The sequence below is a fragment of the Rattus rattus genome, chromosome 3 (genome assembly GCF_011064425.1).
Source record: "Rattus rattus isolate New Zealand chromosome 3, Rrattus_CSIRO_v1, whole genome shotgun sequence".
In the NCBI taxonomy this organism is placed as follows: Eukaryota; Metazoa; Chordata; class Mammalia; order Rodentia; family Muridae; genus Rattus; species Rattus rattus.
Window position 1 is genome coordinate 63,643,540 of NC_046156.1, and position 24,785 is coordinate 63,668,324.

Here is a 24,785-nt window from a genome sequence, read left to right on the forward strand (position 1 = left end):
CTGGGATAGCAGTCCTTTGAGAAACAAGGTTTTCATTCCGGTACTCCTGCTGCCTCCTTCAACTTGCCTTCAGCCCTAGGAAGTGGAGGGCCCATCAATCCAGCCACAGCTGCTGCCTACCCACCTGCCCCCTTTATGCACATTCTGACCCCACATCAGCAGCCACACTCTCAGATCCTTCACCATCACCTGCAGCAGGATGGCCAGGTAACAGCCCTTCCCCCCTCTCTCCTTTCCCTTCCTCTTCCTTCCTATCCCTTAAAACTACTTCCCTTTTCCTTTTCTTAACCTTCCTTACCACCACCTTTACCCAGCCCTCACCAGTGCCAGCCAGGGGCACACAGCACATACAGACACAAGCGCACATAACACGAGCAGTTAGCGAAGGAAACATAAAAGAATGGGATAGATTGAAACCCATTTGTTCAGTTCCTTTGGTACCTTCCTTCCACCTCCCATGGCACAGTTGTCCTCATCCTATCAGACCTGGGCCACACCTTCCCTCTAACCTCTCCCAGCCTTCCCCCTTCCCTGACATTCATTATAGCTTTCCCTTCTAACAGTGCAGTTCTATTGTCAAGTTTGTCCCTTTATTTTCCATATATCCTGGTTCTGCCTCAGCTACCATATTTGCAGATGATTCTCTGTTGCCAGCGCCAGCAGGAGGAGCAGGTAATTAAAATGAATGATGATATGCTTGAACCAACCTTTTAGTCCCCATTTCACCTCCACAGCCTCAGATAACTTGAAAAGCCTACCCAATCACAAATCGGGATACACAAACAGAAACACTATGCTAAGCTCTCTGGCCTCCCCATCCTCTCTCTTCCTTCCCCCCTCAACACCCTCTTTATCTTTCTACCCTCCCCAACTCTGGAAAACACTTGGTTACTAGAATGGAAAAGATTCTTGGGGGGCTGGGGGGGATCTGGAGCCTGATGCCTCAGGCCTTTGTGGCTTTGAATTGGTTTCACATTCATTAATGTGTGGTGGTGGGTGGATCTGAAGAGTGGTAAAAGAGACCTCTTAAGATCCCTGACATAGGTGGCTGGGCAACTAAAATAGGGCTTATTAGCTCTCAAAGATAGCTTTCTATGTTTCAGCATTCACAGAGATGAGTGAGAACGTAATCACCTTGTGATCACTCACTTTGAAAAGGTCAGAATTCTCAGTTGGTTTTTTGTTTTTTAGACTAGAGCAGTGGGTAGTGGGGAAGACAAGAATAGAACCAACTCACCGTGCTATCTTCAAAGTTTCCTTGTCCATTTTTCATTTTCCTCTACTTTTAAGGTTAAAAAAAAAAGTCACCTTGTAAAAGAGGCTATGTAGACCAAAATTTCTGTGCTTGAAAAGTAAGCTTCATAGGTTCTAAGTAAAAGAAATGAGAGAGCATGACTGTTTGCACATTGCCACTTGAAGATGTTACAGATTGGTCCCACTAACTAGACGCCTTTTTCCTCCCCCATAACCCTCCCATTCCCCTGCAGACGGGCAGCGGGCAACGTAGCCAGACCAGCTCCATCCCGCAGAAGCCCCAGACCAACAAGTCTGCCTACAACAGCTACAGCTGGGGGGCCAACTGAGGCCCTGACCCTCTTCTCCTGTCCCATCTTCTGAGAGGGCTTCTCAGCCTGGAAACTATGGAAACAGCATCAAAGAGAGAAAAGAATGTGGGGCGATTCCGCTGCTCCACACCCCCAGCGGCCCATCCCACACCTCAGCTTCATGTCTGTCCCATCCCTCTACCGTCCTACCCTGTTGTATGTATTATAGGATTTGTATTTTCTTCCCTCCCCTTCTCTTCCTCCTTTCTCTTTGCATTCAAGATTATGAAACTTTGCTGTGGGCCCTGCCTTTCCCTCACTTCTTCCTGTTCACCCTGGTGGTGTATGGGTGAGGTGGGAAGGTAAAACCCCTCCCCCACCCCAAATATATATCAGCCCAACAGCCCTAAGTCTCCTCCTTTATTATTAGGAAAACCAAACCACACACACACACACACACACACACACACACACACACACACACACACACACACAAAAAAAAAATGGCGTCATAAATATGAACAGCATTGTCAGATGGATTAGTTGAAGTGGTTTTTTTTTGTACTGTGTCCTCAAATTTAATGGATTAATGTGTCTTGTGTATATATATATATATATACATATATATATATAAAAAAAAAAGGAGAAAAAAAACAAACCTCTACCTTCAGCCTCTGCCCATTCTTGCTCCGTCTAGGATATCCTCACTCTCGTCGATGACCAGCTTGGTGAATAAGTATTACCGTACCAACTGGGCCTCTTCTAGCAGGCTCGAAGGCTGTGGAATAAAGTGAAATCTTTGCCCTTTAAGAACTCTCACCTTAATGTGCTAATATTTTGCCCTTAAGGGATTCCCTTTTACATCCTGTGACTGAAAAGAACCACTGCAAATCTTCATTTCTTCTAGAAACTGCCTCACCTACAGCAAGTTTCAGGAAGTGAAAGGGGAAGGAGCTAAGGACATTTAAAAGGAAAAGGACCTTGTGGGAATCTAAGCATGATTTAAAGGATTCATGAAATCTGAAGCCAGCATTATCTACTGTCTGGCAGAACCAAATTGCAGGGCTTTTTTCTTTTTGGAGGAGTATAGTAGTTCTTGTCTGAGTTATGTTTTTGAGACAGTCTCACTATGTAACCCTGACTGGCTAGAAGTTGTAACCCAACTGGCTGGAAGTTGGTGTGGAGACCAGGCTGGTCTCAAATTCAGAGATCTACCTGCTTCTACCTCTTCAGTGCCAAGGTTAAAGGTTCTCAGCACTATACCTTACCTTGCCTTTTTTATGTGACTTTGAAATGCCTAAGTTTTGGGAAAGGAGTGGATGATGGTAGAGCAAGACCTGGGGTGGGGACATGGTGCAGTAAAAGGTTTTGGACATGGAAAAAAAAGTTTCATTTTTCTTTATAAAAGCCATATTGCCAAGAACTGGGATCCTGTTTCAGCCTTCTAAAACTGCAAGTATCTCTGCGTTGGTGTATGAAGGGGGTGGGGGTCTGTATATTTTGAGTCAGAGCCTCACTGTAGCTCTGGCTTGCCTGAAACTCAGGTGTGTGGAGCAGAGATCCGCCTGCCTCTACCTCCCGAGTGGGTTAGACAAAAACACCGTCAAATTTCATAACGGCACAGTCTTTCCAAGACATGCTTGAGTAGTTTCTCATTCCTGCCTAGTCTACAAATCTTACATTGCTGGTTGCCATCTGTTTAGTTTTTTAAAAATAGCAGTGTTTGGTGGCAACCTCCTTTAATCCCAGCACTTGGGAGGCATAGGCAGGCGGGTCTCATGAGTTTATAGCCCCCTTGGTCTGCAATTGAGTTCTAGGACAGCCAGAGTTACCTACACACAGGAACCCTGTGTCGGGGGGAAAAAAAAAAAAAGTTTAAAAACTCCGTACTAGCTGAAGAGATTCCTATCATCTTTATTCAGCAGTAGGGAAGTCGCGGTGTAAGTATCTTGGTAAAACACTTTGCCTAACCTAGTATTAGACGTCACCGACATCATTCTAGAAACAAAACACAAGGTGGGAGGCGTCACCGTCAGTCTAGAAACAAAACACGAGGTGGGATGTGTTTTCTAATCCTGGGGGAAGCAGGCCTCTGAACAGGCCACTCCCTCTGGCGGCTACCTGAGACCCTCCAGAGAGAAACGGAAACACGTCTTGGGGTCTGGCAGATCCGCAGGAAGAAGAATCACCTAGAAGGGATGTGATCCTTGGACGTGGGAATTTCGCACGTCCACCCCCACTCAAAACTGAAAGGTAGCGTATAGAAGCTTCGTGTCTGAGGAGCGCCGTCAACCCCGCCTCTTCCTCCTCCGAGTTACAGCTTTTACGACAGTGCCGCATCGTAGGCTTGCTTTCCGGCAGCGAACGCTAAGCCTTGGCTATATCCGACAGGGTAGCGTAAGCTGGTGGTCTCGTGTTGCCCATGGGCTGCAGAGTTTCAAAGTTTCTAGTACCCCTACGGGAATGAGCGTCTTTGATCTTTTCCGAGGCTTTTTCGGCTTCCCTGGACCTCGGAGGTGAGAATAATCCTGGGCTGGACTTAAGGGAGGGTGTTTTGGTGGACACTTGACCCCTTCATATTTTTGGAAAGTTTCCTTTCCCGCCCCCTTTAACTCTTGCTGAGAGGTCAAAGATCGCATTCTTGAGTACTCACCCCGCCACAGTAATCAAAGCGTTGGTTAAGAGGACAGAAACGGCACCTTTCTCCAGACTGGGGTGATGCAACAGGGACCTGAGCGGAGAAAACAATGGGGGTCTGGGAAAGAGGACCGTGAGCAAGTCATTGGGTGATTAGTAGTGGGCAGGATGACCCTGAAGGAACACCATGGGGTGTCGTTTGGGAGCTGTTGGGAGGTGCGGAGAAGCTCTGCTTAGAAACAATTAAAAAACCTAGTAGATCATCAGCGTTGTTTTAAAACCAGATCTCCTCTTTGGACCGTTTTTGCTGCCCTTGGGTTTAGACAGTGTTGAAGTCTTCGTGGTTTATCTGCCTCCATTCGCAGCCACAGAGATCCTTTTTTTGGAGGGATGACTCGAGATGATGACGATGATGAAGACGACGAAGAGGAGGAAGACAGTGGTGCGTGGGGTCGAGAGAGCTATGCGTTTGATGGTTTTCACCCTACAGAGGAATTCGGTTTCAGCTTCAGCCCCAGAGGAGGGATGCGATTCCATGGCAACTTTGGCTTTGATGATCTAGTTCGAGATTTTAATAGCATCTTCAGCGAGATGGGGGCCTGGACCTTGCCTTCCCACTCTCCTGGTGTGTTAATTTCCCTGAGGGAGAGCTGGGTTTCTAGTGGGTTAGTGATGGATAACAGAACTTGCAGAGTAGTTGGGGATGGATAGTGTGCAGAAACTGATTTTAAAAAGATTTAAAATGTTTTAAGGCCTTTCCTATCCCAAAATCACCTACCAACTTTCTACAGAACTTCCAGGTCCTGAGTCAGAAACACCTGGTGTGAGATTGCGAGAGGGGCAGACACTTCGAGACTCAATGCTTAAGTACCCAGATAGTCACCAACCCAGGATCTTTGAGGGGGTCTTAGAGAGTCATGCAAAACCTGAATCCTCCAAACCAGCTCCAGATTGGGGGTCCCAGGGACCTTTTCATAGGGTGAGTACTCTGCATCTGAACTGTAAACCCTTATATATTGGAATCTCTTGGAGTGGAGTTGAAAATTTAGCCCATCTGATTAGTGCATTTATCTGGATTTTCTTTCTTATTGGGATTTTTGTTTTGAAACACTTCACTGTGTAGATTTAGAGATCTGCCTGCCTTTGCCTCTGGATTAAATGTGTGCCACCACACCTAGCCTAAACACATACATACATACATACACACACACACACACACACACACGAGTATTTTGCCTGCTTGAATGTCTCTGTACCATATGTACCTTGTGCCCACAGAGGTCATAAAAGGATATTGTGTCCCTGGAACTCAAGTTATGTATGATTATGAGCCACCATGCTCTTGCTGGGAACTGTGGTCTTCTGCAAGAATGTCCTCTCCCTCTCCTCATATTTTATTTATTTGTTTGTTTGTGTATTTTGAGGCAGGGTCTCTAGTATTGGCTGATGTAGAACTTGCTATGTAGACCATGCTGACCTCACACTCAGGGGTCCACCTGCCTCTGAGTTTGTTAGGGTTCTTTTGCTGTTATTTGTTGTCTTTTAAATTTAGAGAGAGAGAGAGAGAGAGAGAGAGAGAGAGAGGTGTGTGTGTGTGTGTGTGTGCACGCATGCCTGTGTGAGTTTGTATTATTGTGTGGGTGTGGGTGCTTGCAGTGATGAGGTGTTGAATCCCCTGGAACTCTCAGCTGCTTGATGTCCTAGAAGAGCAGAAGTGTTCTTAATCTATGAGCCTTCTTCCCAACTCCATTGCTTCTGTTTTCTTTTTGCAGTACTGGAACCTAGAATAGACTATAAACGGGATAATGGAAATATTGTGCTTTTTTTTTTTAATTACTAGTTTCAATTCTTGGTTAAGAAAGAATCTTAAGGGGTTGGGGATTTAGCTCAGTGGTAGAGGGCTTGCCTAGAAAGGGCAAGGCCCTGGGTTCGGTCCCCAGCTTTGAAAAAAAAAAAAAAAAAAAAAGAATCTTAAAAGCGCAGGAAAAAATTTCAGGAATTCTTTTTGACTGAAGTCCATATAAACCTGAGGAAGAAGGTGTGTGAACACGAACTGCCCAGATAGAAGTATTTCTGGGGTTTTGGAGCTAGGGAGGAATATGGGTTCTCTGACCTGTAAGTTTAAGATTAAAAGGTGTCTTTTCACTGATTGTGTGTGGCTTCTTCTACAGTTGGATGATACATGGCCCGTGAGTCCCCATTCTAGAGCCAGAGAGGACAAGGGTGAGTCTAGAGGGAAGCACATTTACCATGACATTGTCCTGAAGTTCTCTCAGAAGTTTCTTCCTGAAACACTTGTCTAATTTTCTTCCCTCCACTCTATCCTGGCTTGTCATCTCTCTGCTCTTCCAGATCTTGACTCCCAGGTTTCCCAGGAAGGTCTGGGTCCACTTCTTCAACCCCAGCCTAAATCCTATTTCAAAAGCATCTCTGTGACCAAGATCACTAAGCCAGATGGGGTGAGTTGAGAGAGAAGTTTTGGGTTTTTTTTTTTTTTTTTTTCCCCTCTTTTCTTTTTTTCGGGGCTGGGGACCGAAGAGAGAGAAGTTTTTTAAAAAACTGTCCAGATAATGCTCTGGGGAAAGGTACCAGTATAAGAAAATACTAAACTCAACATAGCGCTGTTAGGAATATGATGTTGGGACTTTTCTTGCAGACAGTGGAGGAACACCGCACTGTGGTGGACAGTGAGGGCCGGAGAGAGACCACAGTGACCCATCAAGAAGCCCATGACAGTCCCAGAAGTGGTAAGTTAAAGCATGACTCAAAAGGCCCATCTCTCAACTTTTTTGGGGAAAGGTTATGCCTATCTTTCGATAATTTTTCTCTTTTTTGGTATAACTTTGTTCCTTAGATCCAGATCCTCCAAGATCTTCAGCTTTGGATGATCCCTTTTCCATCCTGGACCTGCTTCTAGGACGTTGGTTTCGGTCCCGATAGCTTTCTTGAACTTCAGAGGCCTTCAGGTCCTTCCCACCCCCTCCCTCCCTGTTCCCATTGCCAATAAGCATAGCTTTTGCTGTCATCCTGGGTCTTAAATGTGTGGAACAATTAATCGAGCTTATGCCAGTCTGTCATTCATCCGAACTGAACAATAAAGCCTTTATTTATGTTAAAGGTCTCAGTCTTGGTTTTGTCAAGGTTCTTTTTAATTTCCAGATCCATCCAGGGCTTCCAAAATTGTCTTGGCTTATGATTTTATTTTGTGTGTGTACAGCAGAGGTGGTATACACGTGGAGAAGTCAGGACATGTGGGAGTTCATTCTTTCCACAGTGTGGGTATTGTGAATCCAAGTCAAGGTCTCAGACTTGGCAGCCCTTCATTAAACATTTTTTCCATCTCCAAAGCAAGACTTAATAAATTAGAGTTAGACACAAAAAGAAAATGATTTAATTACTGAGGAAATGGATAATTCCAGTAACATTTCTAGAAAAAAGATAGCTCAGATTGCCAAAAGATATTTGTGTAAAAGTAAGATAACTGCTTCCCTAAGTATTAGAAAACTAACTCAATAATTCAGGAAATAAATTGCACCCTGTGGCAAAGTAGGTTTTTCTGGTTTTAAGACGGGGCCTTACTGTGTTGCTTCTGACTAGCCTGGAGCTCCTTACTAGACCTCAGAGATCTGTCTCAATCTGCTTCCTGAGGCGGGGATCAAAGATGTGTGCCACCACTCCTGTACAATTATTTTCTATTATTTTTCTGTTTTTTTTTTTTTTTCCCCGGAGCTGGGGACGGAACCCAGGGCCTTGCTCTTGCTAGGCAAGCGCTCTACCACTGAGCTAAATCCCCAACCCCTATTATTTTTAATGTTAGAAAATTATAGCTGGGCTGGAGAGAGATGGCTCAGCAGTTAAGAGCGTTGACTGCTCTTCCAGAGGTCCTGAGTTCAAATCCCAGCAATCACATGGCGGCTCACAACCATCTGTAATGAGATCTGATGCCCTCTTCTGGTGTGTCTGAAGACAGCTACAGTGTACTTATATATAATAAATAAATTAAAAAAAATTATAGCTAATCAAAAGATTTTTTTAATTAATTCTTTTTAGCTAAACTGAAGGTTTGTTCTTTTAAAAGATTTTTTTTTGAGACAAGGTCTTACTTAATATAGCACAACTATTCTAAAACTTGATATGTGGTTCCAGGACAACCAGGGCTACACAGAGAAACAAAGCAAGGCAAAAAGCGTAACAATGGGGCTGGAGAGATGGCTCAGCGGTTAAGAGCACCCGACTGCTCTTCCAGAGGTCATGAGTTCAATTCCCAGCAACCACATGGTGGCTCACAGCCATCTGTAAAGAGATCCGATGCCCTCTTCTGGTGTATCTGAAGACAGCTACAGTGTACTTAAATATAAAAAAAAAAAAAAAAAAAAAGAACCTATTTCTTTAAAAAAAAAAAAAAAAAAAAAAACAATGAAGGACAAGACGTGGAAGTTTTTTGTTTTTTTTGTTTGTTTGTTTTTTTTTTTGGTTCTTTTTTTTTGGGAGCTGGGGACCGAACCCAGGGCCTTGTGCTTCCTAGGCAAGCGCTCTACCACTGAGCTAAATCCCCAACCCCAAGGCGTGGAAGTTTTAAAAAAAAAACTCTAGGGGTTGGGGATTTAGCTCAGTGGTAGGCGCTTGCCTTCAACAAGCACAAGGCCCTGGGTTCGGTCCCCAGCTCCGAAAAAAAAAAAAAAAAAAAAAAAGAAACTCTAGGCTGAGAGATGGCTCAGCAGTTAAGACTGTTCTTCCAGAAGTGCTGAGTTCAATTCCCAGCAACCACATGGTGATCACAACCATCTGGGATCCATTGTCTCCTGGTATATCTAACAGCTACAGTATACTCATAAATTAAATAAATCTTTAAAAAAAAAAAAAAAAAACAAACCTCTGTTGGCAGCACTGCTGTAGTACCTACCTATAGTCCCAGCACTTGGCAGTCAGTATCTGAGGCCAGTCTGGTTTACAGAGTGAATTCCAGAACTGCCAGGGGCTACACAGAGAAACTGTTAAAAACAAAATCTGTTACTTTGTTTTCTTATGATTTTTGGAAATAAAGCTTTTTCTTTCTCTAATACCTAACTCTTTGGGTAATGTGCTGTGCATTGTTGGTTTTTCTTTTTTTTTTTTTTTAATTTTTTTTCTTTTTTTTTTCAGGATTCGGCAAAGACCCCAGGCTTCTTGCGCATGCTAGGCAAGCGCTCTACCACTGAGCTAAATCCCCAACCCCTTTTTAATCTCTTCTAAGCCAAGATAAAATGATACTCTTCAGTATTAGCTAGTAAGTTTTTGTTATTCTTTTTTTTTTTTTTTTTTTCGGAGCTGGGAACCGAACCCAGGGCCTTGCGCTTCCTAGGCAAGCGCTCTACCACTGAGCTAAATCCCCAACCCCAAGTTTTTGTTATTCTTAAATTCACATGCACTCAGAGGTGTGGTGATTTAGGCCTTTGAGGCAAGAACATTTAGCATAAACCATGTTTCCAGACCTGATATAGTTTTTTTTTGTTGTTGTTGTTTTTTTTTTTTTTTTTTTGGAGCTGGGAACTAAACCCAGGGCCTTGCTTCCTAGGCAAGCGCTCTACCACTGAGCTAAATCCCCAACCCCTGATATAGTTTTCATATTTGTACTTTTTTAGGTCTTTTTTACATCTTTTTTTTTTTTTCTTTTTTTCTTTTTTTTTTTTTTTTTTTTTTTTTGGAGCTGGGGACCGAACCCAGGGCCTTGTGCTTGCTAGGCAAGCGCTCTACCACTGGGCTAAATCCCCAACCCCTAGGTCTTTTTAAATTCTGGATTTTATCTTTGTATATGGAGTAAGTCAAGAAACCAAATTTATTTTTTCCCATTTAGAAAAGTATATTGCTAATTATATAAATTTATCAATGTCTTACCTGAAGTGGTATGATGGTGTATGCTTTTAATCCCAGCACTTGGGAAGCAGAAGTACATATATATCTCTGAGTTTGAGGCCAACCTGATCTACATATTACTTTATGTATATGTTTTTGCCTACATATTTGTATGGATAGCATGTACATGCCTGGTGACTGTAAAGGTCAGAAGAGAGCATGGGATTCCCAGGAACTGGAGGTCCAGACAGTTGTGAGCCACTATGTGGGTTCTAGGAAATGAACCAGGTCCTTGAAAGAATGAGCAGTCAATGATCTAAGCTGCTGAGCCATCTCTCCAGTCCTCCTGTATCGCACTTTTTGCCTAGAACAAATGAAACTCAAGACGGATGATCAAAATGTGAATGCTTCACTCCTTCTTTAAAAGGGGAACAAGAATACCCTTGGCAGGGAATAGAGAGGCAAAGATTAAAACAGACACAGAAGGAACACCCATTCAGAGCCTGCCCCACATGTGGCCCATACATATACAGCCATCCAATTAGACAAGATGGATGAAGCAAAAAAGTGCAGGCCGACAGGAGCCGGATGTAGATCGCTCCTGAGAGACACAGCCAGAATATAGCAAATACAGAGGCGAATGCCAGCAGCAAACCACTGAACTGAGAATAGGACCCCATTGAAGGAATCAGAGAAAGAACTGGAAGAGCTTGAAGGGGCTCAAACCCCATATGTACAACAATGCCAAGCAACCAGAGCTTCCAGGGACTAAGCCACTACCTAAAGACTATACATGGACTGACCCTGGACTCTGACCTCATAGGTAGCAATGAATATCCTAGTAAGAGCACCAGTGGAAGGGGAAGCCCTGGGTCCTGCTAAGACTGAACACCCAGTGAACGTGATTGTTGGGGGAGGGTGGCAATGGGGGAGGATGGGGAGGGAACAACCATAAAGAAGGGGGAGGGGGGGATTAGGGGATGTTTGCCCGGAAACTGGGAAAGGGAATAACACTCGAAATGTAAATAAATACTCAAGCTAATAAAAAAAAAAAAAAAAGAAAAGAAAAGTCCAAGACATGGCTCGGCAGGTATGGCCACTTGCCACCAAGCCAGGCAACCTGAGTTCAATCCCAAGGACCTAAAGAGTTTAAGGAGAAAAACTGACTCCCACAAGTTTTCCTCTAACCTCTATATAGGTACTGTGACACATGCCCTCCCTCATCCCCACAAAAATGTTTAAAAGACCAAGGAGGTTGTACTAGTGTCATCGAGGGGTGCTGGGTATACGTGAAAGAGAATGGGGGACAAGAGACTCGAAGAAGGACACCAAGACAAGAGTCTGATCAAGGCAACAACTTTATTTTTTCCCAAGGCTGAATGTATACCATAACATGGGTAACAGAGGGAGGGGGGAAGTGTGAAACATTTACGCAGGCCAAGGGCACAGTATTCGTGTGGTCAGGGAATCGGCTGATGTTGACAGGATGTTAGAAAGGCCACAGATGGGCTGGAGAGATGGCTCAGTGGTTAAGAGCACCCGACTGCTCTTCCAGAGGTCATGAGTTCAATTCCCAGCAACCACATGGTGGCTCACAACCATCTGTAAAGAGATCTGATGCCCTCTTCTGGTGTATCTGAAGACAGCTACAGTGTACTTATATGTAATAAATAAATAAATCTTTAAAAAAAAAAAAAAAGGTGCAAGGGGGGCTGGGGATTTAGCTCAGTGGTAGAGCGCTTACCTAGGAAGCGCAAGGCCCTGGGTTGGTCCCCAGCTCCGAAAAAAGAACAAAAAAAAAAAAAAAAAAAAAAAAAAAAAAAAAAAAAAGGCCACAGGTTTGTCATATCATTAGTCAGCAGGAGGACTTTATCATATTATTATTCCTCTTGACCACCAGATTTGTATTAGTCTTCTGCAGCTGGCTGGAGATTTTCCATGAACCTAGTCATACTTAATTCTTTTTTTTTTTTTTTTTGGTTCTTTTTTCGAGCTGGGGACCCGAACCCAGGGCCTTGCGCTTCCTAGGTAATGGCGCTCTACCGCTGAGCTAAATCCCCAGCCCCTTAATTCTTTTTTTTTTTTTTTTTTTTTTTTTTTTAAAGATTTATTTATTATATATAAGTACACTGTAGCTGTCTTCAGATACACCAGAAGAGGGCATCGGATCTCTTTACAGATGGTTGTGAGCCACCATGTGGTTGCTGGGAATTGAACTCATGACCTCTGGAAGAGCAGTCGGGTACTCTTAACCGCTGAGCCATCTCTCCAGCCCCAGCCCCTTAATTCTAACCATAATAATAACATCAATAATGGAGGGCTTCAAGGGCATTGCTCCCAACATCTCCCCCTTCCTTATAGTCAAATGAAAAGGTGACCAATGGCCATGCTGTCCTGGAATGAGCCCCTCAGGAACTGCGTCTGTCTTAGGTTGTAGTGATATTTGTCACATGGCCAAGAGAATCTTGTGGCTAGGGTCTGTCATGGGATAAGGCAGCAGCTAATGGCGGCCCTTCTGTCTTGGGCCCTTTATTGTGAATACATCACTCTCTTACCCGTCATTGACTGTCCAGTTCAGCACGCAGGGGTGACGATTGTTGATTTTTCAGCAAAGACATCAGGACAGCAGGCAGAGAAGAATGTTGGCCTCACTTGGCTGAAGGACAAAATGTCCTTGCCTGGGCTGGGAGGAGATGTGTAGATGAGCTTGGCCATCATCAAAGCATCCTCCGAAGCTAGCCTATGATAATATACCTGAATAGGTTTTTCTGCTATATTATCTACCTGTTGTTTAATAAAGCTGGTTAAATGATTAAATGTCCAAGGGCCAAAAGATATAAGCAAAAGATAAAGACATAAATAGGTATCCCATGCGTGTCATGTAAGAAATAAGCAAACCCTATGTCAGTACAGTACAGCATCAATAACTGAAAATTAAATAATATGTTGATACATAGAAGGAAAAATAACATGTTGACTGTCATTGTTGACATTCACAAAATAATTCCAATAGACCATTCAATTTGGTTTCATATAACAATCATAATTGCGTTATCCAAAAAGACAAACCCTACGAAAGGTATCGCATTGTGGAATAATACATATCTCAGCGTCCTGGAGTGGGTGGTAGAGCTTCCGGTTCTTCTTGTGCGATGGCAATGGACTCTAAGCGGTGCAGCTCTTTGAGCAAGCAGCTCCTCTCGGTGGAGTGCAGGCTGTAGATGAAGTCGCCTGTGCTCTGCACTGTGTTCAATGCCTCTCTGGGTTCCTTCTTGGGGTGAGTGCCCAAAAGCAGGGGAGTAGGAATGTCCAGGTTCTTTCTTAACAATTTAATGGTAAATATAATCCCTGTATCAGCACCTGATTAAAACATTCTAAGACCCCAAGTATATCTTCGTGTCCAATCCTGGTTTCGACCCGTGGAGGTAAATTTAATATTTAGAGGGATACACCATCCCCTTGTTTTAGAATTAGAACCTTCACAACGGGAATCTGAGACATGTACATTAGTAGGACGGACGGGAGGTATCATAAGTCAGTGTCAGCTCGGTGGCTCTGCCTCTCAAGAGACCCAGCCTCCAAAGGACACTAGGCTTCCAGTAAGAACTAATAACAAAAGGATGGAGAGATGGTTAGGACCTGGGCGCTAGATGCCAGCGGCTGGCAAAAGAATTGTATGGTTCGTCCGCTTTAGGGGGGAAGTTTCTTCCAGGCTATCAGACACGCCTGGCGACCTTGAGCCAAGAGACCAGGAGAAAATAGCATTTGAGTATTGAAGGGGGGCTTGCCCAGGGGGGTATTATCCAATTGAAGCCTTGGGTATCAGAGAGTAAGCTATAGTTAGAGATAACTGGCTATAAGGACTCTTTCTGCTGCCATTCCTGAGGCAGGAATCACAATTGAGTTGGGCTTCCTGCCTCTTACATCCAATAAAGAGATTGCTAACACTGGAATACTGATCTTTAATGAAAGTATAGCCCTCCCCTGGAATTAGAAGCCTCTGCATTCCAGGACTTCAGTAGCAGTCCTTCACCAAGCTGTGTTACTGGGTTAGAGGTCCATGGAAAAGAAAACATTGATCCTGACCTTGGCCACAGCCTCCAGTTGGAGTAGGCTGAAGAGCCCGTGCCAAGACGTTCTCCTCTTATCATTGTAGGGTAAACATAGTCAACAAAACAAAGTTACCCACAGTCTGCTGCAGACTCTTTCTGAAACTACTTTAGGGGCTCCCCTGCCCCCCAACCTGGGGCATTTTGACCACAGGGGCAGGAACTGACTACTGCAGGGATAGGATCAGAGGCACTCTCTATGTCCATGATGAGTATGGGGAAGGTGACTTAATGCTGGAGATCAACTCCTCTCTAGGAATAGGGCCAGCAGATAAGGCAGGCTCCCTTAAAGAACTTCTCTTAATGAACGCTCTCCTTCTGTGAGCAAGTGTTGAAGGTCTGGCCACTGAAGGCAGCAACTGGAATTTTCACTAACTCTCCACTATCTTTTTGTTGTCAAAGCATCAGCCCTGGCCGGCCTCATCACCTTGAAACTCCTTTTAGGCCGATTTGGCCTGAGCTGTGCGGTTGCCTCGAGCAGCCTGTAGCTTGCTTGCTAGCAGGCCCACTCGCTGCCACCCTTAGCTCCACACTTCCTCACTCTGTGCTGTCCCTTCCTTAGAAACTGTGAATGTAACTGTGAATGTCTAAGCAACAGGGAGATCCTTCCTTCAGGATCTAAGGCAAAGCTTTCAGGTTCTTGTTTATGCCTATGTCAGACATGATCACTCGTTAACCTGGAGTCCTTCATATACACGTGTGATAAACTGTTAACAGCTGCTAGACTGGACAAAGGGAGCAAAGGGAGGGGCATCTCTCCTTGGGGAGGAGGCTCAAGAGAGAAAGACAAAACTCCCTGGCAGAAAACAATTTCTCTCAAGCAAATTATTTCCGAGTTAAGCACCAAGAGGACCAAGTAAAACTCTTTGACAAACAAAACAAATAGTTCCATGATTTCAAACACAATCGTCAGTCCACGGTTTCAAACACAGTCATCAGTCCAAGTCCAAAAACAAAACAAAAGCCAAAAAGACACTCGACAATACCACAGAAAACAAACTAGACAAACAAGACCAAGACAAGGCATCCTATAAACAATTTCCACAGATGCCTGATACCTTCAGTACCTGGCCCAAACTGCAGCTTAACCTTAGCTGCTTCCAGGATGAAGCGGACCATCTGATCCTACCTCCCAACAGGATTCTAGAGTGTGCTCTAGATTCCTTTCTCCTCCTAGAGCATCCTCTAGGGCCTGTGGCCTCTGACAACTAACACGTGTGCCTGTCACAGCCATAAGCCCCTCACAGGACCCATAGCAACCACCAAGGGGAGTCCAACCCCTCTCCAGGGGGGACTCAAAGTCCCCTCTGAAAGGACTCAAACCCTTCAGACAGCAGACGCAGACAACACAAGACTACATGAAACAAAGACGAGACAACATGACACAGAGACAAAACAGAAAGTAACACAGAACACAAAACACAGATTTGCTCAAGCTTACCTCCGATCTCCCTGCCAATTGTGGTCTGGGGGGAGCGCAGTTCCCAGCTGATGCGCCAAAATGTTGTAAGACCCCATAGTGGCCTTACATCAGGAGCGCCACCCACAGAGCACAGATTGACAAAGTGACCGCTGCAATAGCATCAGGGTATAAGGTTTTTAATCCATGTACGTGGGGTTGCTCATCCACACACAGAGAGGCAACCTCAAACCCAAAAAGCACACAACTTTTATTCATTACAGAGGGCAGACTTCAGCAACAAGATTAGCTGACCCATAAAACAATCACTTACTTTGCACTGTCTTTTGTATCAATTGTTCCCTCCTGGGGGAACCGTGGACAAATATTTCCTACAAAATCTAAGAATTTATTTAAATTTTTTTTTCTTGGGCTGGAGAGATGGTTCAGCAGTTAAGAGCACCCGACTACTCTTCCAGAGGTGCTGAGTTCAATTCCCAGCAACCACATGGTGGCTCACAACCATCTGTAAAGAGATGCCCTTTCCTGGTGTATCTGAAGACAGCTACAGTGTACTTATATATAATAAATGAATAAATCTATAAAAAAAAATCAGTAAAGATTTAAAGTAAAAAAAATTTTTTTTCTTAACCTTATTTTTCGCATCCTAAGTGACTCCCTGAGTCCTGTCACAAAAGAAGACTGTAGAATGCTTGTCCCATCGCTCACCACTGAGATCTGCGTCGTCCGGGAAGAAACACACACCAAGCTTCTGAACCAAGGTCGGGCAGTCCAAGGTTTCCAGAAGCGGGGGAACAAAGGCTCCGAGGGGGGAGCAAAGGCTCTGAGGGGGAGCAAAAGCTCAAAGGGGGGCTGGAGAGATGGCTCAGAGGTTAAGAGCACCCGACTACTCTTCCAGAGGTCCTGAGTTCAATTCCCAGCAACCACATGGTGGCTCTCAACCATGTGTAAGGAGATCCGATGCCCTCTTCTGGTGTGTCTGAAGACAGACAGTGTACTTATATATAATAAATGAATAAATCTTAAAAAAAAAAAAAGCTCAGAGGGGGAGCAAAGGCTACAAGGGGGAGCAAAGGCTCCGACAAACAAGGAAGATAGGCCTGCCTATTCACGGGGGGACGACGTTCTCCTTCAGGAGACCTCCAAACAGCCGCACGCTGGGCGCCATTTGTCAACGATGGGTCTGCTGGGTGTACCTGGAAGAGAATGGGGGACAAGAGACTCGAAGAAGGACACCAAGACAAGAGTCTGATCAAGGCAACAATTTTATTTTTTCCCAAGGCTGAATTTATACCATAACATGGGTAACAGAGGGAGGGGGGAAGTGGAAAACATTTACGCAGGCCAAGGACACAGTATTCATGTGGTCAGGGAATCGGCTGATGTTGACAGGATGTTAGAAAGGCCACAGGTTTGTCATACCATTAGTCAGCAGGAGAACTTTATCATATTATTATTTATCTTGACCACCAGATTTGTATTAGTCTTCTGCAGCTGGCTGGAGATTTTCCATGAACCTAGTCATACTTAATTCTAACCATAATAATAACATAAATAATGGAGGGCTTCAAGGGCATCGCTCCCAACATACTAGAGTTATCACAGTTGAGGAAATGCCTTCATGAGACCCAGCTGTAAGGCATTTTCTCAACTAGTGATCAAGGGGGGAGGACCCAGCCCATTGTGGGTGGTGCTGTCCCTGGGCTGGTGGTCTTGGGTTCTATAAGAGAGCAAGCTGAGCAAGCCAGGGGAAGCAAACCAGTAAGTAACATCCCTCCATGGCCTCTGCATCAGCTCCTGCTTCCTGTCCTGCTTGAGTTCCAGTCCTGACCTCCTTTGGTGATGAACAGCAATGTGGAAGTGTAAGCTGAGTAAACCCTTTCCTCCCCAACTTGCTTCTTGGTCATGATGTTTGTGTAGGAATAGAAACCCTGACTAAGACAAAGGTAGTGGTGGCACTCATCCTCAATCCCAACACTCAAGAGGCAGTGGTAGATGATCTCTGAGTTCAAGGCCAACCTGGTCTACAGACTGTTACAGGATAGCTAAGACTACACAGAGAAATCCTGTCTTGGATGGGAAATAGACAGACAGACAGACAGATATTTAAAGAAGAAAAAGGACTTTGAAGACAATGATGGGGCAATGGTTCCCCCAAAGAGGGTGTTTTTCAAATCACTGTAGGGAGCTGGGGAGATGGCTCTGTGATTAAGAGCATGTATTGTTTTTACAGAATTCCTGGGTTTGGGTCTCAGTATCCACATGGTGGTTCATAACCATCTGTGACTCCAGCTCTAGAGGACCTAAGAGCAATCTAATAGGATTGTTTTAAAATTATGATGGTTTTGAACCTCCATGGGAGGGGGCAGAGTGGAGCTAGGAACTGAACCTGGAAACTCTACAAGAGTAGTCAGTGCTTTTAATCAATGAGCCATCTTTCAAACCCCTTCTTTGGGAAGTTTTATCAGTGTGGAATTGGCCAGCATTTTTGCTACTGTTGTTGGGTGAACTAAACTGTGGGAACTAGGTGGAAATGGCTAAAAGCCTGCAACGAGTATTTTAAAGTTTTTAGAGAACAATGTGGTAGAACATGCCTATAATCCCAGAATGTGGGAAACTGAGGCAGGAGGACCCTGATATAAGGTTAGCCTGGGCTACAGAATGAAACTGTCTTTTTTTTTAAGGAGTTGTTGGGAAATAAAGCTGGATGTGGTTGTGCACATCTTTTTTTTTTTTTTTTTTTTTTTTTTTTTTTTTTTTTCGAGCTGGGGACCAAACCCAGGGCCTTGTGCTCGCTAGGCAAGCGCTCTACCACTGAGCTAAATCCCCAACCTGGTTGTGCACATCTTTAATCCCAGCACTTGAGGAGTCTGGAGAACTGCAGCAACTTCTAGGCCAGCCTGGTCTACATAGCAGCAACTTCTAGGCCAGCCTGGTGTACATAGCAGCAACTTCTAGGCCAGCCTGGTGTACATAGCAGCAACTTCTAGGCCAGCCTGGTCTACATAGCAAGCTCCAGTTGACCCAGACCTCAAAAACAACAGAAGGGCAAGCTCCTTATAAGACCTAGTTGAGTTAAGTGGTAGACAAACCAGAAATGTAACTAAAAAAAAAAAAAAAATAAGAGAGCCAGGGATGGAATGATTCAGCATTTAAGGTGACTGACTACTTTTCGAGGACCCATGTCCAATTCCTAGCACCTGAATGATAGCCCATAGCTGCCTGTATTCCAGTTCCAGGAGTCCCAGTGCCCTCTTCAGGCCTCTCTGGGTACCAGGCATGCATGTGGTGCATAGACATACATGCCAGCACAATACCTATACATAGTAAAAAATAGTAAGAAAGTCATTGAAAGCCAGAAATGAGCTTGTCACATGCTAGTGGCTGGCTGGACAACAATGTATCTGCATGAGGACTCTCTGGGAGGACTAATGAAGATTTACAACAGAAGATACATTTAAGAACTGGTTGAAAAAAAAATTGAGACATCATCTTACTATATAGCCCTCAGTGACCTGGAACTCTCTATGTAAGTCAGCTTGGCCTGAACTCTCAAAGATTCGCCTGCCTCTGCTTCCAGGGTGATGAATGTTGTGTTTTATAAAAAGATAAGGAGAGGAGGAATATGTTTGGTGGATGTGTAGTCAGATACAGGAGAGGGGGTGCCTTCGAAGGCTCTTGCTGAGGAATCCATTCCCCCTGAGGGACCAGCCATATGACAGTATAGTATAGAATACAGTTTATTCAGGGAATAGGGAGGGGAGTTGAGAGAGAGAGAGAGAGAGAGAGAGAGAGAGAGAGAGAGAGAGAGAGAGAGAGAAGAGGAATAAAGGCCAACCATGAGTACATGGAGAGAGGGGGAGGAGAATGGGGAGAGAGGAAGGGAAGGAACAAGAGGACAAAGTGAGAGCAAGAAGGCAAGAAAAAGTGGAGGGGCAAGCAGCCCCTTTTTTAGTGAGTCAGGCATACCTGGCTGTTGCCGGGTAACCGTGGGGGAGGGGCTTAGACAAATGTTAACAATGAGATTCAAGATGTCACACCCAGCCACACTGAGATTTTTATTTTATTCCTTATTTTTTTTTTTTTGTTTTTTGTTTTCAAAACATCCTAACTGCAGTTTCCCCTCCCCCCATTTCTCCCCACCTCCCCTCCCCCAGGGAAGGGAAGGTTCCTCCTCTGTTTTCCCTAAGAAAAGAACAGGCCTCCCAGAAATATCCACGGAACAAGACCTGACAAGATGCAACAAGACCAGGCACAAATCCTTACAGCCTGGGTGAGGAATCCCAGTGGGAGGAAAGGGGTCCCAAGAACAGAGGGAAGAGTCAGAGACAACAGTGTTATGACAGACACTCCTGCTGTTAGCAGTCCCACAAAAACACAAGACTAGCAATCCTAACATATGCAGAGGACCTAGCCTGTGCCCATGTAGGCTTCTGTGAGCCCCTGTGAGCCCTGCTTGGGCCATTTCTCTTGTCCTTGACCCCTCTGGCTGGCTGAAACTTTGAGTGCTTAGTCGTCAAACAGACCTGTTAGCAGTGAGGACACCTTGTGAGCCTGAGGCTTTGAAGTAGAATGTCCATTCAACTCTGCTGCTGCCCAGTTACTATATGGTGCTATAAATATATGCTATAGAGCTAAGAAACAGCAGCTCCTCAGTATAGAGAAGCCACCTTCTACATTCCAAAGGAGCCGCACACAGCTGCCACTACAGACATCCTAAATTGGGCTTAGTGCTCAGTGCCAAAACGCATGCATGCCCAGGATGTGGAAGCCTTGGGTTTGATTCCCAGCACCATCGAAAAAGAAAGGTTTGCTTGTTTGTAGAGGTCTGTTTTATGTTTTGTTTTTGAGGGTGGCCCTGAAACCCAAAGCCTGCCAGCTTGGAGCTTCCTAGAAGCACTTTTTATTGTTACACAAAAGGTACTTTCAGCAAGTCAATTTCCGCATACCTCTCAACTGACCTGGGAGTGGTATTGAAAGCACCATTGCCTCAAGCAATTCTCAGCCATACTAGACTTCCTGGTTATGCAAAGGCTCTGAGAATCCTCCAGAACTCCATAAAATCTCAGATAACAGTAACTGGCAAAAGGCTACTTCAAAGCTTAGGTACCGTCAGTCTGGAATTCATGCCAGATACAATGAATGGTTCTGATAAAACCTGCTACATGGGGTTGGGGATTTAGCTCAGTGGTAGAGCGCTTGCCTAGCAAGCGCAAGGCCTTGGGTTCGGTCCCCAGCTCCGAAGGGAAAAAAAAAACCTGCTACATTTTATCCTAAGTATCTGAGTATACTGCGGTCAGCCCAGTTCCTTATGATCTTAGCCTCAGACCAGGACAAGAAGTCACACTCATTGTTGACATTCTGTCTAAGCTCCACCCCCACAGCTACCTGGCAACAGCCAGGTATGCTCCGCCCCATAGTTGCCTGGCAACAGCCAGCTATCCTGACTATAAAGGGGACTGCTTTCCCCTCCTCTCCCTCTTGCTTTTACTCTTCTCCGCTCTTGTGCCCTCTTCTCTGTCCCTTCTCTCCCCACCCCCCTTTTCCGCCAACATGCCTGTGGTCAGCCTTTCCTCTCTTCTTCTACTCTTCTCTCATTAAACGTTTCCACGTGGAACCTTGTTGGCTTGGTGTGTTTCTGCTAGACACGGGCCGAGATTTAAACCCCAACACTCACAGTGGCTTGAATTAATGTTCTAGGATGTAAAAAGTGCCCTCCTTTCCACTGCACACGTTACATACCCGGAGGACACACACACACACACACACACACACACACACACACACACACACACACACAGAATCATCATCGAAATATAAACTATTTCATTCCCTTGCTCCAAATTCCTTATCGACTTCACCTGCTTGTGGTATTCTGCCTAAGACCCAGCCCAATTGTCCTCTGCCATTGTAGTAATAAAATAAGGTTTCTATTTTAAAAAAGAAAGCACATATTTCAAAACTATCAACTAAGAATTTTTTAAGGACTAGGACTAGTCTTGAAAAATAAAAGCATCAAAAACTGGGGTTGGGGATTTAGCTCAGTGGTAGAGCGCTTGCCTAGCAAGAGCAAGGCCCTGGGTTCGGTTTGGTCCCCAGCTCCGAAAAAAAGAAAAAAAAAAGCATCAAAAACTAAAACAAACAAAAAGAATATGCCAGGAGGCAGGCAGATCTCTGATTCAAGGGCAGCCTGGTCTACAAAGTGAGTTCCAGTACGGCCAGGGCTACACAGAGAAACCCTATCTCAAAATCAGTAAATAAGTAAATAAATAAAGTAGACATGATAGAACTAGGCTGCAGTCCAGACAAAATCACGCCATGCTAGCTACAAGTCTCACGTGGGAGGTTGATAAAAAGGAGAGGTTGAGCGTGGCACAGAGGCTGACTCTAGGAGGAGAAAGGAAGGAAGGGGGTAGGAGTGTCTCTTTATAGGGACGGAAGGCGCATGCCCAGGGGAATGCAGGGTTGGGGGACAACGGCAGCAATGGGAAGGCTTTCACTCTGGGCAGCTAATGATGACCCGTCTTCTTGTTGCTGGGTCCTCACCAGGCAGGGCTGGCCATGGAGGCTGCCTGATTGCCAGCAAGACATTCTTGACAAACATACGCGATTTGTTGGTAACAGACCTGTGCTGTAAGAAAGAAAAGCCAGACATGGTGGCTCATGACTATAGTCCCAGAGTTTGGACGTCGGATAATTACCAAAAGTTCAAGACCAACCTGGGCTACAGAATAAGTTCCAGATTAGCTTGGGCTAAATCAAAATCCCGAGAGAGAAAAAGAGAGAGAGAGAGAGAGAGAGAGAGAGAGAGAGAGAGAGAGAGAAAGACTTTGGTTGGTAGAGTGTCTACTAAGTACAAAGCCTTACTAGGTCAATCCCTAGTAAGAACGCTGGGTTAGATGCCAGACCAGAATGCTACTGAAGCCACACATCTGTAGCAATTCTTCCATTCTCATGATAGCAATGGGCACCCTCCTGAGAACACTGCATCACAGCTAAAAGACTTTCCAGGATCCCTTGCCTGAGGAAGCACTGGTAGTTATTCATGCTGCTCTCCACCCTTGCCTATCTCTCTGTACCTCTCCCTCCCTGCCTGGGAATCAGAGAACCAGACTGCAGGTTTGTGCTGTGAGCCATGCTCCCTTTTCTCAGCTCTAAGAAAGGCCCCCCACTCTGCGATGGAACCCTGCTTTCTCTTCAGAGCACCCTGTGTGTCTGTCCTTATAGTCCCCAACATGCTGTTGTCTGCGTGTCAATGGCATTCATAACTCTTCTTCTTTTTTTTTAAAGATTTATTCATTTATTATATATGAGTACACTGTAGCTGTTCAGACACACCAGAAGAGGGCATCGGATCTCATTACAGATGGTTGTGAGCCACCATGTGGTTGCTGGGAATTGAACTCAGGACCTCTGGAAGAGCAGTCAGAGCTCTTAACCTCTGAGCCATCTCTCCAGCCCCATAACTCTTCTTTTAAAAAGAAGTGATTTGTTTATACTTTATGAGTATGATGGATGGATATAAGTACATGTGCCATGTGTGCCAAGTGCTTGCAGAGGCCAGAAGAAGGTGTCCGATCCCCTGGAATAGACAAGTTGTAAGCTATCATGTGCATGCTTGTTCTTAGCCATGAGCTCTTAGCCAAAGAGCCATGTCTCCAGTAATAACTCTGATGATGTCTTTACTCTCAACAATCCATCTGATTTCCCCCTTGAACCTTGAATCTGAGACCATCCATAATGATTTCCCAAGATGAGTCATAAGACTTGCCCAGCCAAGGTTCTAAAGCGCTATATAGTTGGTTTTTTTTTTTTTTTGTTTGTTTTGTTTTTTTCTGGGGCTGGGGACCGAACCCAGGACCTTGCGCTTCCTAGGTAAGCGCTCTACCACTGAGCCAAATCCCCAACCCCTATATACTTGGTTTTAAGTTGTATACATGTGTGTGACTGTCATAAGTGTGTTTATATCATATACATTTTAAAGTAAGAGATTTTATTTTGTTATTGCTCAAAAGCAATACCTTAAAGTTTACACACAGTAAGTTTTAAACATATCCTCTCATTTCCAATGTATTTAGTTTAGATAACTAAACTTTAAGATGCAATGTGACTTCCTGCATTCATGTGTTTATTAAGAGATTGAGGGGCTGGGGGTGGAGAGATGGCTCATTAGTTAAGAGCACTGCTTCTCTTTCAGAGAAGCTGAGTTCGACTCTCAACATCCACAAAGCAGTTCGCAGGCATCTGTAACTCCAGTTCTAGGTGATCTGATGCCCTCTTCTGGCTTCCCTGAGCACTGCATGAACATGGTGCACAGAGAGACATCTAGGTAAAACACATAAGTTATTTTTAATGTATTAAAAAAGAAATTCAAGAGCTGCATATGGGGCTGGAAAGGTGCCCTATTGGTTATGAGTACTTGGTTGTTCTTCCAGAGGACCCTGGTTCAGTTCCCAACACCCACATGGAACTCAAGTTCCAGGGTATCTGGACTGCAGGCACTGCGTGTGCATGCTGTGCAGACGTACGTGCAAATAAAACACCCAGGAACATAAGAAATAAATAAAAGACTTAAAGAAGGAACTATCAATAAAAGCGTATTTTTTTTTCTTTTCTTTTTTTTTTTGGAGCTGGGGACCGAACCCAGGGCCTTGTGCTTGCTAGGCAAGCGCTCTACCACTGAGCTAAATCCCCAACCCCAAAAGCGTATTTTTTTGTAGAAGAGACATTTTTATTTTGTCAAGAAAGATTTCTCTGTGTAGATCTGACTGTTCTGGAACTCACTTTGGTTTTTGTTTTGTTTTTTAAAAATTTATTTATTTTATTTACATAGGTACACTGCAGCTGTCTTCAGACACACCAGAAGAGGGCACCAGATCTCATTACAGATGGTTGTGAGCCACCATGTGGTTGCTGGGAATTGAACTCAGGACCTCTAGAAGAGCAGTCAGTGCTCTTAACCACTGAACTATCTCTCTAGTCCTTGTCCCTCCCCACATTTAAAAAAAAAGAGACTTTTTTTTTTGGTTCTTTTTTTTCAGAGCTGGGGACCGAACCCAGGGCCTTGCGCTTCCTAGGCAAGTGCTCTACCACTGAGCTAAATCCCCAACCCCAAAAGAGACTTTTTAATCTTTATGTGTATTAGTGCTTGCCAGAATAATATTTATTTGTTTGTTTGGCTTAATTTCTGGTGGCTTTTCTTTTTTTAATATAATTTCTCTAATTTACTCTTATTTTATGGGC

At 44.5% G+C, this 24,785-nt stretch overlaps 2 protein-coding genes across 31 annotated transcripts in view; both read left to right on the top strand.

Annotated features, from left to right (window-relative positions):
• Ubap2l (ubiquitin associated protein 2 like) overlaps window positions 1-2,967 on the top strand; it is a 55,220-nt gene extending 52,253 nt beyond the window's left edge. For 8 of the 27 annotated variants that reach the window (XM_032897901.1, XM_032897905.1, XM_032897911.1 and 5 more), the window contains 3 exons: window positions 10-207; window positions 622-672; window positions 1,488-2,077. In XM_032897901.1, the coding sequence (XP_032753792.1) occupies window positions 10-207; window positions 622-672; window positions 1,488-1,583 (345 nt within the window). In that variant the 3' untranslated portion in view covers window positions 1,584-2,077. Of the gene's footprint in view, window positions 1-9; window positions 208-621; window positions 673-1,487; window positions 2,078-2,241 lie in introns of those variants that run through there. The other 19 variants (XM_032897908.1, XM_032897920.1, XM_032897914.1 and 16 more) reach the window with 7 other exon arrangements.
• Window positions 2,968-3,865: 898 nt separating this feature from the next.
• On the top strand, window positions 3,866-7,298 carry Hax1 (HCLS1 associated protein X-1). 4 transcript variants are annotated; one of them, XM_032897936.1, is made up of 7 exons: window positions 3,866-4,060; window positions 4,547-4,806; window positions 4,982-5,160; window positions 6,353-6,404; window positions 6,534-6,640; window positions 6,838-6,928; window positions 7,036-7,298. In XM_032897936.1, exons 1-7 carry the CDS (start codon window positions 4,008-4,010, stop codon window positions 7,119-7,121), a joined length of 828 nt encoding a protein of 275 aa, XP_032753827.1. In that variant the 5' UTR covers window positions 3,866-4,007; the 3' UTR covers window positions 7,122-7,298. The 4 variants fall into 4 exon arrangements, with proteins under 4 accessions (XP_032753827.1, XP_032753826.1, XP_032753828.1 ...); XM_032897935.1 differs by having other exon boundaries at window positions 3,869-4,060; window positions 4,973-5,160; XM_032897937.1 differs by having other exon boundaries at window positions 3,869-4,060; window positions 4,547-4,623; window positions 4,973-5,160.
• The last annotated feature ends 17,487 nt before the right edge of the window (window positions 7,299-24,785 follow it).

Excerpts from the sequence above, each read along its gene's own strand:
- Hax1 (XM_032897935.1), top strand. The coding sequence starts at position 4,008 with ATGAGCGTCTTTGATCTTTTCCGAGGCTTTTTCGGCTTCCCTGGACCT. Across the intron at positions 4,807-4,972 it reads CTTGCCTTCCCACTCTCCTG|AACTTCCAGGTCCTGAGTCA; the intron begins GTGTGTTAATTT and ends AACTTTCTACAG. Across the intron at positions 6,405-6,533 it reads TAGAGCCAGAGAGGACAAGG|ATCTTGACTCCCAGGTTTCC; the intron begins GTGAGTCTAGAG and ends CTGCTCTTCCAG.